This window comes from Gadus morhua, chromosome 15 (assembly GCF_902167405.1).
Source record: "Gadus morhua chromosome 15, gadMor3.0, whole genome shotgun sequence".
In the NCBI taxonomy this organism is placed as follows: Eukaryota; Metazoa; Chordata; class Actinopteri; order Gadiformes; family Gadidae; genus Gadus; species Gadus morhua.
Window position 1 is genome coordinate 10,117,866 of NC_044062.1, and position 15,913 is coordinate 10,133,778.

General features: G+C 49.0%; 3 protein-coding genes across 3 annotated transcripts; all 3 read left to right on the top strand.

The window, feature by feature from the left end:
• The first annotated feature begins 111 nt into the window (after positions 1-111).
• On the top strand, positions 112-4,850 carry LOC115559691 (potassium voltage-gated channel subfamily G member 3-like). Its single transcript, XM_030378732.1, has 2 exons — positions 112-912; positions 3,168-4,850. The coding sequence occupies exons 1-2, from the start codon at positions 287-289 to the stop codon at positions 3,805-3,807; spliced, it is 1,266 nt and encodes a 421-aa protein (XP_030234592.1). The 5' UTR covers positions 112-286; the 3' UTR covers positions 3,808-4,850.
• Positions 4,851-5,231: 381 nt separating this feature from the next.
• On the top strand, positions 5,232-6,566 carry LOC115559733 (cytochrome c oxidase subunit 7A-related protein, mitochondrial). The gene is made up of 3 exons (XM_030378794.1): positions 5,232-5,513; positions 5,836-5,970; positions 6,116-6,566. Exons 1-3 carry the CDS (start codon positions 5,445-5,447, stop codon positions 6,251-6,253), a joined length of 342 nt encoding a protein of 113 aa, XP_030234654.1. The 5' UTR covers positions 5,232-5,444; the 3' UTR covers positions 6,254-6,566.
• A 7,724-nt stretch (positions 6,567-14,290) lies between these two features.
• On the top strand, positions 14,291-15,703 carry LOC115559734 (uncharacterized). Its single transcript, XM_075074224.1, has 3 exons — positions 14,291-14,429; positions 15,087-15,185; positions 15,318-15,703. Exons 1-3 carry the CDS (start codon positions 14,384-14,386, stop codon positions 15,401-15,403), a joined length of 231 nt encoding a protein of 76 aa, XP_074930325.1. The 5' UTR covers positions 14,291-14,383; the 3' UTR covers positions 15,404-15,703.
• Positions 15,704-15,913: the final 210 nt, after the last annotated feature.

Below are 15,913 nucleotides of genomic sequence, written 5' to 3' on the forward strand. Positions count from 1 at the left end.
GTCTTCAGTGATCACAGGTGATCTGTTTTACGCGGAAGCTAAAGAGGACACACCTGCGGTTTTCTCCTTCCCGGATGACGTAGCGCTGACGTCACGCTCCGGTCTCCTACACTCAGCGCGCTACGGCCGCTCCGCCAGTCTTCACTACGTGCGGACGCAGAGGCTGTTGCGGGGAAGTTCAGACCGACTCCAAGTTCTAACCGTACAGAGGAGTGACACGCGCCACGAGCACGGGGACAGAGAAGTGACGAGCCCCACAAGCACGGGGACATCATCACGCACCAGGATGAAGTTCGGGAAGACAGTGTGCGTCCTGAACGTCGGCGGCGCGCGGTACGTCTTCTCCGGGGACGTGATCCGGGACTTCCCGCTGAGCCGCGTGAGCCGCCTGCACAGGTGCGCGTCGGAGCGCGAGGTGCTCGAGGTGTGCGACGACTACGACCGCGAGACTAACGAGTTCTTCTTCGACCGGCACGCGGAGGCATTCGGCTTCATCCTGCTGTACGTGCGCCGCGGCGCTCTGCGTTTCGCGCCGCAGATGTGCGAGCTGTCCTTCTACCACGAGATGCGCTACTGGGGGCTCGAGACCCCCGACCTGGAGCCCTGCTGCCAGCGGCGGCTGGACGACCGCCTGACGGACACCTTCACCGCCCTCCCGGAGGAGGGGGACCTCCGGGGGCCACAGGGGCTCCCAGGAGGGCCCTCGTGCTCTCCAGCCACCGAGCCCGCCTCCCGACTCGCTCGGTGGCTGGAGAGCACGAGGAGGACCTTCGAGGAGCCTACCTCGTCTCTCGCGGCCCAGGTCCTCGCCTCGGTTTCCATGCTGTTCGTCTTGGTCTCCATGGTGATGCTCTGCGCGAGCACGCTCCCGGACTGGCGCACAGAGGAGGGCAAGGTGGTGGGGGAGAACAGGTCCGACGCGCGAGACTCACGGTCCTGTTAGTTACCGTACTTTACGGTGTTGTTTGGATTCAGGTCCAACAGAATCACTCACTGAGAACTGGAATGGAGCCAGATCATTTTATCTATCTATCTAACATAACCCTCAATAGTGCCAGCTTCACGTGTGAATCGGTCGGTTTTTGATATGAGTTCATAGGATTTATCTTTTGGTTGAAGGTTACTTTATTTAGGTACACTTATTTCGCCCCCTACAAAACAATCAAGCTCAACACAGAAAAGAAGCAACACAGAAAGCAATAATTCGGCCACAGACTAGTAGAAACCTTCAGAGCACATAGGACCATAACTTGACTCATAAGATGAACTAAAGAATTCAATAGTAATTTGTGACACTAGTCAAGTGTTTGTAATAAAAAAATAACGGCGTTACCTAACGCAGTTCTTTTTTCAGTAACGGAGTAATCTAACTAAGTACTGTTTCCGTCGTTACAACGCCGTTACCGTTACTGTACGTTAAATGCGGTGCGTTACTATGAATTGATTGAATAAACTGCGTAATCCCAACGTATCCCTGGCTCCAAACACAAACTGCTAGTGAGTAGACCGGGTGGGTAAAGAAATATAAGCGATTATGATTGGCTATGGCAGTCATGTTTCATGGTAGCCAATCGGAGCCAGTGTTTTTACACACAAGCCAGGACACGCGCGCCACACACACGCACACATCACACAGATTCGATTAAGCAGCAGAAATGGCGAGTCCGGCGCAATCTGATGAGAGTTGGCATTTATAGCAGGGCCTTGAATGGGCAGTTCAACCATTTAACACATTAAGGCCGAGTGAAAACTGCTCAGAAAAATCCAAATTCCTTGACATATAGCAACTTTCTCTTTTTTTTTTTTTTTTTAAATAGTTACTTTCCCTGGTAACAAGTTACTTTTATTATAGAGTAATTCATAATAATTCAGACTAGAGGTAATTCAATTAAAAAACGTGTTGGAGACTCCGACCAACCGCAGCTTCAGCTGTCAGCTCAGATAGGAGATTTCAAGATGTATAAAGTGCATAAATTCTACCCTTTATCCTATATTTTGAGGAGCAGCTTGCCTAATCATCTGATTATTTTTTTAGGTTTTAGTAGCCTATGGACTGAGAAAATCACAAGCATCAATAACAGAATAGGTTGATCTCTTTCACTTAACTCCAGTCCAACCCCCCTTTAGTTTGCGCAAACTAATTGACTGAAAGAACTGGCATTATATATTTGTGTCGGTACGCTACGCCCGACAAAACTTTCTCACAGCTGGAACCACCGGCACTTACGTCAGGGAATTCCCTCTTGGAATGCCCACAGGTGCACATGTTTGCTATTAATTAGGCCCGGGATACGGACACCCCCATCATAGGCTGATGAGGTGTCACGCGCTGTTCGACACATGCACACTCATTTGCCCCCCCCCCCCCCCCCCCCCCCCCCCCCCCCATCACTGAAATCATTCCGGCGCCACTAAGACCATTACATTATGTAAAGTATTAAAATATGTAAAGCATTACATTACAATATGTAAATTATTACATTATGTAAAGCATTAAATTACATTATCTAAAGCATCACATCATGTCGAGTATTATATTTGGTAAAAAAAGAGTAAAGCATTCAATTATGTAAGATATTACATTACAATATGTAAAGCATTACATTATGTAAGGCATTACATAACATTGTGTAAAGCATTCAATTACAATATGTAAAGCCTTACATTACATTATGTATAGCATTCAATTATAAGATGTAAATCATTACATTATGGAGAGCATTACATTATGGAAATTATTACATTTCATTATCTAAAGCATTACATTACAATATGTAAAGCATTACATAACGTAAACCCTTACAATACATTATATAAATGCTTAAATTACAATATTTAATGAATAACATTATGTAAAGCCTTAAATTACAATATTTAATGCAATACATTATGTCAAGTATATATGTAACACATTGCAATATAAAGCATAACAATACATTATGTAAAGCATTATATTACATTATGTAAAGCATTATATTACATTACGTAAAGCATTACAATATGTAAATCATACAAAACAATTTGTAAACCATTGCAATACAATATGTAAAGCTTTACATCACACTGCATTGACTGTCTGTGTACGGAGCCTCACTGTGATTGGCTGTGTGTGGAGCCTCACTTTGATTGGCTGTGTATTGAGCCTAACTGTGATTGGCTGTCTGCAGGGTGATGGAGGCGGTGTGCATCGGTTGGTTCACCGCCGAGGTCATCATCCGCTTCGTCGTCTCCCAGGACAAGTGTGAGTTTGCCCGGCGGCCACTGAACCTGATTGACCTGCTGTCCGTCACGCCCTACTACGTGTCGGTCGCCGTGACGTCGCTGACGGGGGCGGACTCCCAGCTGCAGCGGGCCGGCGTGACGTTGCGAGTGCTGCGCATCATGAGGGTGTTCTGGCTCATCAAGCTGGCCCGCCACTTCCTGGGGCTGCAGACGCTGGGGCTCACGCTGCGGCGATGCTACCGCGAGATGGTGATGCTGCTGATCTTCGTCTGCGTCGCCATGGCGATCTTCAGCGCCCTGGCCCAGCTGCTGGAGCACGGGCTGGACCGGGGAAACCCGGCCTTCGCCAGCATCCCCGCCGCCTCCTGGTGGGTGATCATCTCCATGACGACGGTGGGCTATGGCGACATGTACCCGGTCTCGGTGGCGGGCCGTGTGCTTGGGGGCTTGTGCGTGGTGAGCGGCATCGTGCTGCTGGCCCTGCCCATCACCTTCATCTACCACAGCTTCGTCCAGTGCTACCAGGAGCTCAAGGTCCGCCACGCCCGCTGTGGGCGGAGCCTGGCCCATGAGGGCGGAGCCTGACCGGGAGGGGCGGGGCCTCAGGACCTGAGGGGGGCGGACCCTCAGGAGCGGGGGGGGGGAGACATGGGCTTTTGGGGGAGACATGTGCTCCGGGGGGAGACATGTGCTCCAGAGGGGAGACATTGGCATGAGGGGGGAGACATGGGCTACTTACAACCACATCGGCATTGCCGTGTTCACGCTGACAAAATGGCAGCTTTGTGAGCAAACGAGTCGCTGCATGGTGCTTCATCACCGCCGGGGGCACTGGCCTCGCTGGACGGGGACTCAACCGTGCGTAGTTTCAGGAGGAGAAGACGCAGCTTCAGCGGGAGTGATGTCACGGGTCATACCCATGGGACAGCCCCAGGCCCCAACCCAGGGGGCCAGGGGTGGAGGGAGGCTGGGGACTGACTAATCTGAAGAACCTGGAGAACCTGCTTCTTAAGACTATAAACCAGGAGAGACGAGATGTTCTGGTAGAACCAGGAGAGACGAGATGTTCTGGTAGAACCAGACGAGACGTTCTGGTAGAACCAGGAGAGACGAGATGTTCTGGTAGAACCAGACGAGACGTTCTGGTAGAACATGGATCAGGGTTTTCAGTCCGAGCAGCAGACCCATGGTGCTCCCCCCCCTCCCCTCATCAGAGGCGTCGGTATATTAACACAACATTAAACCTGCTGAAGAAAGACCAACCTGTCATCTCTGATCTCACCCTTGAAACAACAGTTTTAAAACAGGAGGCTATGAGGTGGATATTCTCTATGATGTTTTATATGTGATGTATTGTTTGGACATTTTGCTATTGTTGTTTCTGATGGTTTGTATAGTATTGTTTGTATCGTACTGTATTGTTTGAAATCTTCTACCGATTGCCTGCAGTTGTATTTGCCCTTGCTAAATTACGCAATTAACTAAATCATTTCAACTCAATTATAGACTCGACTAGATTACCCACATTTGTTCTATTTTATACACGTTTTCTTCAGGTTTATATGATTATATTGCAGAATCCACCGTTTTTAGAACCTCGTGCATAAATAAAGCAATACTTGACTCGTTATGGTCATAATGTCATCGCTCTTGTCAGAACTGAAGTGCGTATTTTTTAATATATGTGAATCTGTGGAATACATTCCAAAAAGTAGAGGCCTTGAATGTTCATAAAGCAAATATTAATTCTTTAAGACTTTACTGTGCTCTCTGTGGGCTGTTTGCATGTAAAGCAATGTTTCTTTAAAACCTAAGACTGCTCAGAAACCAGATTTATAATTGGAATAATGTAGGCTATCGGCAATACGCAAAGTTTATATTATTTGGATATGTTTTTGAATTTAAAAGTAGGCTAAATTACATGCTTTAATTTTGCTCTTGTTTTTTGCATAGATCGTTGAAAAACATTGGTATTGGTATTGGTATTAATAAACATGTTTGACTCTGTTACGGGTAAAGAATTGTTCTGCTGTATTATTTTGAACATGGCGAGACGCGGACAGCTATGAGGAGGCCCTTTTATGGTTGGTGACGTCGTCCCGGTCCGCCAGCAAGGGTTGCAAGGACCCCCTCCTCTCTGCGGACGAGCAGTGGTTGTTATTTCTCCATAGATTACACCTTCTAACTCAAACTCTAACATTAAAACATTAAAACATTGAATCATGTACTACCGCCTCAACGGAGTGACGCAGCGGCTGACCGGAGCCCCCACCTCCGCCTACGTCCCGCAGGTAAACCGCCGACCCGGTGACCTTCGATCAGATTCATTGGGTCTGATAACAGATCGTCCAGCAGCAATCCGCTCGGTTGAGGTGATCACACAAAGTTATCTTAGATGAACGGAACACCTCCACCATGGTGACCTTCTGGATCTTACAGGCTAGTTAGCGTCCTACGGAGGACCACCTGAATCGATCAGATAGGGCTTATTAAGATGGAGCAAACAATAATCACATCGATCAGCCCCCTCCCAGATCTCCGATGAACCGTAGGCCATGAGGAGCTCGTCGGTTATTGTGATCACCGTGTGATGATTGTTTGCTCTGCCGTCAGGGCCTGAAGCCCGGGCTGCCCGCCGAGCCGTCGCCGTTGATCTTCGCGTCGCCGACTAAGCTCGTCTCCGAGGCGGCTAGTCAAGCCGAGTACCTGGGCGCCAACAGGGTCCCCGCCCTGCAGAAAATGTTCCAGGTACCTGACCACTGACCCTCGGGTACAGCAGGACGAATCCCGCTCCCATGAAAACCGTGTTAACTAATCGTTTGAGGGCATAACCCTTAAAGGTGGGAGGTCAACAGGGTTGTTAAAGTGCGTCTGTGTCTGTGTCGGTGTGCAGAAGGCTGATGGCATCCCAGTCCACCTGAAGAGAGGGGTGATGGACAAGATGCTGTACCGGACCACCATGGGTCTGACCATCGGGGGGGCTCTCTACTGCGTCATGGCGCTCTACATCGCCGCGCAGCCCAGGAAGTGACCTGTCCACTCACAGCGAGGGCGGCTACCTCACCTCCTCACGCACTGACCATCGTCACGGAAACGCTTGCTATTTATTCACTCGCTTGTTGTCGTCCTCCGTCTCCGCTGCTGATTCTAACCTGCAGGGGGGGGGGGCTGGTCCAGGGTCAGGGCGGGGGGAGGCGGGGGTCTGAACCCCCTCAGCGGTCCTGTGTCCGCTGGCTACGCTGATCCAGAAGATTAATTTGCCAACAGAGTTCTATGTTCGTACGTCCTTTACAACAGTCATTGTCATTCCTCTGAGAACAATAAAGTTTATTTTGTGAAATTAATTATTTTGTCTTCCTTAAAATGCAAATCAGAGGTTGAGGTTGAGGCCGACACCTCGTCACCATGACAACGGAGGAGCGAGGGGAGGGATCCCTCCTTGGTGAGATGGAGTGTTGCTAGGGGAAAGCAGACCTCAGACCAGAGGGACTGAGACTCATCATACCAGAGGGACTGAGACTCATCATACCAGAGGGACTGAGACTCATCAGACCAGAGGGACTGAGACTCCATCAGACCAGAGGGACTGAGACTCCATCAGACCAGAGGGACTGAGACTCATCAGACCAGAGGGACTGAGACTCATCAGACCAGAGGGACTGAGACTCATCAGACCAGAGGGACTGAGACTCATCAGACCAGAGGGACTGAGACTCATCAGACCAGAGGGACTGAGACTCATCAGACCAGAGGGACTGAGACTCCATCAGACCAGAGGGACTGAGACTCCATCAGACCAGAGGGACTGAGACTCATTATACCAGAGGGACTGAGACTCATCATACCAGAGGGACGGAGACTCATCAGACCAGAGGGACTGAGACTCATCAGACCAGAGGGACTGAGACTCCATCAGACCAGAGGAGACTCCATCAGACCAGAGGGACTGAGACTCATCAGACCAGAGGAGACTCCATCAGACCAGAGGGACTGAGACTCATCAGACCAGAGGGACTGAGACTCATCAGACCAGAGGAGACTCCATCAGACCAGAGGGACTGAGATTCCATCAGACCAGAGGACTGAGACTCATCAGACCAGAGGGACTGAGACTCATCAGACCAGAGGGACTGAGACTCATCAGACCAGAGGAGACTCCATCAGACCAGAGGGACTGAGACTCATCAGACCAGAGGACTGAGACTCCATCAGTACTCCTGACTGATGGAGTCTCATATTGAACGTAACGCAAACCATCTGTTCGCCTTTTAAAAAACGAATGAATGGACCGACAATCATCAGAACCAAATAACTCACAACATACTGACCAGTATAAATTAGTACTGACCTGTATCAATCTATCAATACTTACCAATATCTATCAATACTGACCTGTATCAATCAATACTGACCTGTATCAATCAATACTGATGACCTGTATCAATCAATACTGATGACCAGTATCAAGTCATCACGACATGCGAGTCTGTACATAATATACATACTATATGCATATAATATACATAATTTACATATATTAAAGCTTCTTTGATCCATGTGTTGATTATCGTATCACTTAATATGATAATAGTGGTTAGTATAGTAAGTATTGTTATAGTGGTTAGTATAATAGTAAGTATTGTTATAGTGGTTAGTATAATGTAATTGTTAGCATAATGTTATACTGGTTAGTATAGTGGGTGGTGTGGTTATACTGGTTAGTATAGCGGGCAGAATGGTTATATTGGTTAGTATAGTGGGCAGTGTGGTTATACTGGTTAGTATGGTGGGCATTGTGGTTATACTGGTTAGTAGAGTTGGCAGCGTGGTGCTGTACTGGAGACTTGCATCACTCCCCACATAGCCGCCTCCAGGTGTCTTGACGGGAGGCTAAACAGAACCAGAGAGGGGTAGAGTGTGTGTGTGTGTGGGGGCGAGAGTAATCCATGTTATTAAAGCATCCACCTGCGGGGCCAAGACGGATAAGCTGACATATTACACAAACACACACACACACACACACACACACACACACACACACACACACACACACACACACACACACACACACACACCATTGTATTGATGTGGTTGCTGTGGTTACAGCAGGAGCTGGTAGATCATTCACTTAGCACTTCCTAGAGTCCAAGGTCCTCCTCTCTCCGCTCCTCTCCTCCACCTCCCTCTATCTCCTCCTCCACCTCCCTCTTCCTCCTCTCCTCCACCTCTCTCCTCCACCTCCCTCCCTCTCCTCCTCCTCCTCTCTCCTCCTCTCCTCCACCTCCCTCTCCTCCTCCTCTCCTCCACCTCTCTCCTCCCCCGCCCTCCCTCTCCTCCTCCACCTCTCTCCTCCTCTCCTCCACCTCCCTCTCCTCCACCTCTCTCCTCCCCCGCCCTCCCCCTCCTCCTCCACCTCTCTCCTCCACCCACAGAGAGTTTGAGCGCGGATGCCGACGGGAGCTCGTGAGGAGGCTGTCAGGGAGGCTATGCTTAGCTAACGTAGAGCTAGCCTGATTCTGTCACCATGCAGAGAACCGCTCTGAGATCATCTATTGATTGTCATAACAACCATGACCTGTGTGTCTGTGTGTGTGTCTGTTTCTGTGTGTGTGTGCCTGAGTGTGTGTGTGCGTATGTGTTTGGAGGTAGACAGGGAGAGGAGCGGATGGTGGCTCCTGCTATGTTTGGCTGAATGCTTTTCATCCTCCTACTACTCCTCCTCCTCTATGGGCTGACTCCACGAAAGAGAGAGAAAGAGAGAGAGAGAGAGGAAACGGGGACAGGGAGACAGACTTACTGACTGCTGTGAACCAGCCAAGCTGTGGCCTTTAAGATAATTTTATGTTTGATATTAATTTATTAAATAAATATCTTGTGTTTATTCATCCAAACATAACATGTCTATCCTGAGACTATAAATCCTCCCTCCCCCCCCCCCCCCCCCCCCCCTCCCTCAGAGAGAGAGAGGGTGATGAAGTGCAGCAGTTGTAAACACCCCCAGGGACCAATCAGGATGAGGACATCTCTCTATCGACCAATCAGACACCTCCCTGACAGGAAGCCGACCCCTGGGACGGCGGGGCGTAAACATCACAGCCATCTGCTTCTAAACCAAAACTTTATCGACTCAAAGTTAACGACAAGATCCTCTAACCAATGGAGGTTTGGGTGGGGGTCTGGGGGAGTCAAGGGGGAGGTCTGGGTGGAGGTCCAGGTGGGGGTCTGGGTGGAGGTCTGGGTCTGGGTCATGTTAAGGGTCAGGTTGGGGGTCACAGCACTAATGAGGCGAGGCGTTCCTCATCCTGTATCTTGCAGAGACACAGGGAGGAGGGGCCAACACATTGGCAACCCACATTTGCCATGACACTCACCTGTCAATCAAATATTTAATATCAGGCCTCTATTATATATTCCATCATTAATATGCATTAGGACACACAACTAGTACACAGCACGACACAAACTAAGGAGGGAGAGAGAGAGAGAGAGAGAGAGAGAGAGAATACAAGAATACAACGATGTGCGATCACAGCAGCCAGATTGCTCAACTGTTGTGATGAAAGAAGGACCTCAAACCCCAGACTCACTCTTTCCACAATGATTGCACTATTGCACACTTCTTCCATATTGTAAATACTGTTTATTTCGGGTGTATCTTTAATTATCTGTTTAAAGGAGATACTAATTGTAATTTTGATAATATCCCACATTTTATTTTTTAGATATTGAGTACGTAGTATAATATCAGGTATACATATTTTGTGTTTCACGTTTTATACTTTGACTTCTTTATTATTCACTTGCTTTGGCAATGCAAATGTTTATTTCTCATCTCAATTAAGCTTTTTTAAATTTAATACAATTTAATTGAGAGAGAGATAGAGAGAGAAAAGGGGGTCTGGGGGAGGGGGTCTGAACCAGGACCAGGTGGGATGGGGCCGTTGCCATGGTTTCATCCTGGTTCAGACACCAGGACATTGTCTGAAGGACCAGTAGTGATCTCTCTCACACCTCCATGGTGATGAGGCCAGTCAATCTGTACGTTTTACTATACTAAAGGTTATGACTATAACTATATATCATGTCATTAATATCATCATCATCTACTTCTCAATAAGTAAGGCATCTTTGTTCTACTGATGTGCCCTGATTTAGAGTGGATCACAATCAATGCTGCACTGAAAGCGGAACCAATCAAAGGCTGATTCACATTATCTGAATTATTTAATCAGATCTGAATTATTCAACAACACATTTTTTTTTCTTTCAACCTGTGACATCATCATCTCTCCCTTCCTCGTTTTGGAAGAGGAGAAACCAAACGTGTTGAATCTGAGACACACACACACACACACACACACACACACACACACACACACACACACACACACACACACACACACACACACACACACACACACACACACACACACACAAACAAACACACACAGAAAGACACACATGGACACACACACGGACACACACACACACAAACACACACACACACACACACACACACACACACACACACACACACACACACACACACACACACACACACACACACACACACAAACACACACACAAACACACCACAAGATGACATCAATCTCATTCCAGTATTTGGGTTCAGCGCCTGAGAAGAGAAGTCTGCATCAACACAGACAGGAGGCAGAGACAGGGGAGGGGGGGGGGGAGGAGAAGATAGTTAACCAGGTGTAGTTAACCAGGTGTAGCTAACCAGGTGTAGAAGGTAGGCCCAGGTGGAGGGAGGAGGAGGTGTCTTTAGGCGGTGGTTGTAGGTCGCTGATAGCTGAAGGTAGAAGAGGATGAGTGTCTCTGATGTCTCTAAAGAGTGATGAGGAGGAGACACCTCCCCCCCCCCCGCCCGGCTCATTAGCACTACCGTCTCCGTGCTAATGACCGGACGAGAGCAGACAGGAGCCAGGCTGCTGATTACCGTCTACAGTGGGTTGGCTAATTAGCGGGCTAGCTCATTAGCGGCGGAGCTATAGGCCTTAGCCCGGCTTCAACCAAAGGAGAAAGAGGAGGCAGCCGGAAGCTGAGACCCCCGCACAAGGTGATGGGTGTTGTCATGGAAACCCTCCTGGTGCGAAGGCGTAAGGTCACACCTCCGTCAACACCCCAGCCCTGACCATTCACCCTGAGCAGGTGACACCCGGATCCTCCTTCCTTCCATAAGCCATCACCTATCATCCATCCATCTCTCTGACCAGGCTTACTCCCTAGGATACGAGGATTCGATCATGAAAGGGTGCGAGGATATAGGACGCGTCTTAGCTAGGAAGCCAATCGATATGACCAGCTAGGACGCATCCTGTTTCCTAGCTAGGATGCTAGGATGCCTCCTAGCTGGTGGTGTCCTATTGCCCTAATGGAAGCAGCTGGCCGTTGTTATTATTGTAGAGGCCGTGGCCTCAATTATGGTCTGGAGCCGCTACCGTGACAACGCTGACAAGCTGATGGCCGTAATGTCACATGAGATGCTAAGACGTTAGCATGCTAGAGAGGGAGATAGAGAGACAGACGGGTGTATCAGTTAGAGAGGGAGACGGAGAGACAGAGAGACAGACAGGTGTATCAGTTAGACAGGGAGACAGAGAGACAGAGAGACAGACAGGTGTATCAGTTAGACAGGGAGACAGAGAGACAGAGAGACAGACAGGTGTAACAGTTAGACAGGGAGACAGAGAGACAGATGGGTGTATCAGTTAGAGAGGGAGACGGAGAGACAGAGAGACAGACAGGTGTATCAGTTAGACAGGGAGACAGAGAGACAGATGGGTGGATTAGTTAGAGAGGGAGGCTGAGAGACAGACATGTGATCGGTTAGACAGGGAGACACAGAGACAGAGAGACAGGCAGTAGGCCTTATACAGACGCGTGGATGCTAACATACTAAGATAGCGAGAGAAATAAATCCTAAACACATTCCTTAATTCTGCACCCCGACAGTGTGCTAACGTAACCCAGGCCCCCCTACACTGGGCCAGGAGACGGGAGTACTGGGATGGAGCCTCTGGTCGGCATAGAAACGGACCAGCATACAGACCAACAGGAAGAGGAGGGGTCTAGGGCCCTCTAGTGGTAAAATACAGAGAAACAGAGAGAGAGCGAGAGAGAGAGAGAGAGAGAGAGCGAGAGAGAGAGCGAGGGAGAGAGAGAGAGAGAGAGAGAGAGAGAGAGAGAGAGAGAGAGAGAGAGAGAGAGAGAGAGAGAGAGAGAGACCTTTAGCATAATGTGCGGCCCTTTGCTGGTCTGCGGGTGGAGGCGGCAGGGGAACCATGACAACCAGGCCAGGCAGGAACCACATTGTCTGCTGTTGTCGTCCAACTGCCCAGTTTACCCACAATGCAGCCCCTCAAGGCCAGCTCTGACCGATCGTTCTGCTAAGTCACAACGAGACGAAAGTTCACAGTCTGCCTCCGAGCCAATCATTGGCCGCATTGACTCAGCAGAAATACCGGTAAATGATTGGTCAACACGCTCCAGGGTTAACTCTGTCCAGAACATTCTGTCTGTCCTCTCTCTCTCTGGGCGATCAATAATGACAACTCGCTCTCCTGGGCGAGGAGGTGCAGTAGAGACCAAATACAATGCAGCCTCTGTTCAGGACCTTCTAACCTCTACCAGCTGCCTGGTGGTCCTGGTCTGATCCTGGTCTGGTCCTGGTCCTGGCACTGGTCTGGTCCTGGTCCAGTCCTGGTCCTTTGCCTGGGCCTTGGTCCTGGCCCTGGTCCAGGTCCTGGTCCTGGGCCTGGTCCAGGTCCTGGGCCTGGTCCAGGTCCTGGGCCTGGTCCAGGTCCTGGTTCTGATCCTGGTCCTGGTCCTGGTCCTGGTCCTGGGCCTGGTCCTGGTCCAGGTCTAGGTCCTGGTCTTGGTCCTAGTCTTGGTCCTTGTCCTGGGTCTGACACACGTAGCACCAACTCACCTCCAGTGTTCAGTGCACAGCAACCTCCTGCCTTCAATATGGAGGAGAATTAGATACTATTCAGATACTCTTAAGATACTGTTGAGATACTATTGATACTATTGAAATACTATTGAATACTATTGAGATATTGAGATACATACTATTGGAAAGGGAAGTCTGGGGCCCCCTGCTTGAGCTGCTCCCCCCGCAACCCGACCCCGGATAAGCGGATGACGATGACGATGACGATGAGGATGAGGATGAGGACTATTGAGATACTATTGATAATATTGCGATACTATTGAGATACTATTGAGTTACTATTGACACTATTGAGATACTATTGATTCTATTGATACTGTTAATATTATTGATATTATTGATGCTATTGAGATACATACTATTGATTATATTGATACTGTTGATACTATTGAGATACTCTTGAGATACTCTTGAGATACTGTTGATAAAGACAGTAAAGTTCCTCATCCGGTGTGTGTTGGGTCCTCCTCTCATTTGGACAGCAGTGATGAGCTCAGCATTAGGTCACATGTCTCTAGGCTCTATACATTACCGTTGACGACGGTGCGCTTTGAAGGAGGATCGCTGCTTCGCCACGGCAACACTGCGCTGTCACTGTACAAACCATATCCTGTACAAACCGCATCGTCACGGCAACACTGCATCTGCTGCTCAGGACCATGACTTCTGCCCCATCACCCAACGTACGGGTTGGGACACACGTTGTGCAACAGTGTGTGCGTGTGTTTGTGTGCCTGTGTGTGCGTGTGCGTGTGTTTGTGCGTGTGTGTGTGTGTGTGTCCGTGTTTCTGTCCGTGCGTTTGTGTGTGTGTGTGTGTGTCTGTGCATGTGTGTGTGTGTGTGTCTGGGAGTGTGTGTGTCTGTGTGTTTCTGTCTGTGCATGTGTGTGTGTGTGTGTCTGGGTTTGTGTGTGCCTGTGTATTTCTCTCCGTGCGTGTGTGTGCGTGTGTATGTCTGTGCATGTGTGTCTGTGTGTATGTGTGTGTGTATGTCGGTTTGTGGGTGCGTGTGTGTGTCTGTGCATGTGTGTATGTCGGTTTGTGGGTGTGTGTGTGTGTCTGTGCATGTGTGTGTGTGTGTGTTTGTTTGTTGGTGTGTGTGTGTGTGGGTGTGTGTGTGTGTGTGTGTACAGCAGCCTATAAAATGCCGCTGCTGCTCTCAAGTCTCATTCACCTCTGAACCAACATGAAGGCCTACCTGCTGTTACTGCTCCTGCTCCCGGTCTGCCTGGGTACACACACACACACACACACACACACACACACACACACACACACACACACACACACACACACACACACACACACACACACACACACACACACACACACACACACACTTTGTGAGTAGATATGTGTGGAGTTATGTGATGTGGGTAGTTGTATGTGTAGCTTGTGCGCTTATGTGTGTGCAGTTGCATTAATGGAATTAATTGTCGTTGTGTACGTGTATTTAAATGTGTGTGTCTGTTTGTGTAGTTGTGTGCGTAGTTCGATGTGTGAAGCTCTATTTGTGTAGTTGTGTGTGTATTTATGTGTTTAAGCTCTATGCGTGGAGTCGTGTGTAGCTCTGTGTATAGTTGTGTGCTAGCTCTATGTGTAGTTGTGTAGTAGTGTGTAGCTCTATGTCTGTAGTTGTGTGTGTAGCTCTGTGTGCAGTTGTGTGATAGCTCTATGTCTGTATTTGTGTGTGTAGCTCTGTGTGCAGTTGTGTGATAGCTCTAAGTCTGTAGTTGTGTGTGTGTAGCTCTTTGTGTGCAGTTGTGTGTGTAGCTCTACGACCACTTGTAGTTGTGTGTGTAGCTCCATGTGTAGTTGTGTCGTTGTGTGCAGCGCTATGTGTGCAGCTCTGTGTGTGTAGTTCATAGTGTTACTGATGTGCTACTCAGCTGACTTCACGATCCAGTGCTATGGAGAAGACCACCTGATGGTCCGGAACCAGGTCCTGAGCTGCAGCAGCAGAACCCAGCAAGCCTGCTACACCCGGGGTATGCACACCTCCTCCACCACCTCCAATAACAATCAACTCCTCCACCGCCTCTGACAACACCTGCGTGTGTGTATGTGTGTGTGTGTGTGTGTGTGTGTGTGTGTGTGTGTGTGTGTGTGTGTGTGTGCAGTGACCGGAGAGAAGGGCTGTGCTCGTCTGGACCTGTGTGAGCGTCAGGGCTGGAAGTGCTGCTTCACCAGCCTCTGCAACGCCTGAACGCATCGCAGGGCTGCTCCTCTGGTCGGCTCCTCTGGTCAGCTCCTCTGGTCGGCTCTTCTGGTCGGCTCCTCTGGTCGGCTCTTCTGGTCCTTCTCCTCAATTCACCTGGACCTGATGTCTGTTCTGTCTGCCTTCATCTTATCGGACAAGAAGCTCAGCTAACTAGAGCTCAGCTGACTAGAGCTGAGCTTACTAGCGCTCAGCTAACCAGCACCCAGCTAATTAGTGCTTAGCTTACTAGATTCAAGCAAACCTTTATTCTGATGTATACGAGTGAAATAAACTGATGAAAGTGTGTCCATGTCGTCGACTCTGAAGCACACAACAACACACTGTGTCAACACTATCAGACAGCGGACGTTGAGCGGGTCACGAGGGTTCAGGGTCTGTTGAGTCTGTTGATTCAGTCTGAACTCAAACACAACCAGTCTGCAAACCCTTTGACTGAAATCAGATCAAACATTGGGGTCAGCTCTCATTCCAACTACAACCACTTAGAACTGAGAT

Coding starts and splice junctions, on each gene's coding strand:
- LOC115559691 (XM_030378732.1), top strand. CDS start 287: ATGAAGTTCGGGAAGACAGTGTGCGTCCTGAACGTCGGCGGCGCGCGG. Junction 913..3,167: donor AAGGTGGTGGGGGAGAACAG/GTCCGACGCGCG, acceptor GGCTGTCTGCAG/GGTGATGGAGGCGGTGTGCA.
- LOC115559733 (XM_030378794.1), top strand. CDS start 5,445: ATGTACTACCGCCTCAACGGAGTGACGCAGCGGCTGACCGGAGCCCCC. Junction 5,514..5,835: donor CCTCCGCCTACGTCCCGCAG/GTAAACCGCCGA, acceptor CTCTGCCGTCAG/GGCCTGAAGCCCGGGCTGCC. Junction 5,971..6,115: donor CCCTGCAGAAAATGTTCCAG/GTACCTGACCAC, acceptor GTCGGTGTGCAG/AAGGCTGATGGCATCCCAGT.
- LOC115559734 (XM_075074224.1), top strand. CDS start 14,384: ATGAAGGCCTACCTGCTGTTACTGCTCCTGCTCCCGGTCTGCCTGG. Junction 14,430..15,086: donor CCTGCTCCCGGTCTGCCTGG/GTACACACACAC, acceptor TGTGCTACTCAG/CTGACTTCACGATCCAGTGC. Junction 15,186..15,317: donor GCAAGCCTGCTACACCCGGG/GTATGCACACCT, acceptor GTGTGTGTGCAG/TGACCGGAGAGAAGGGCTGT.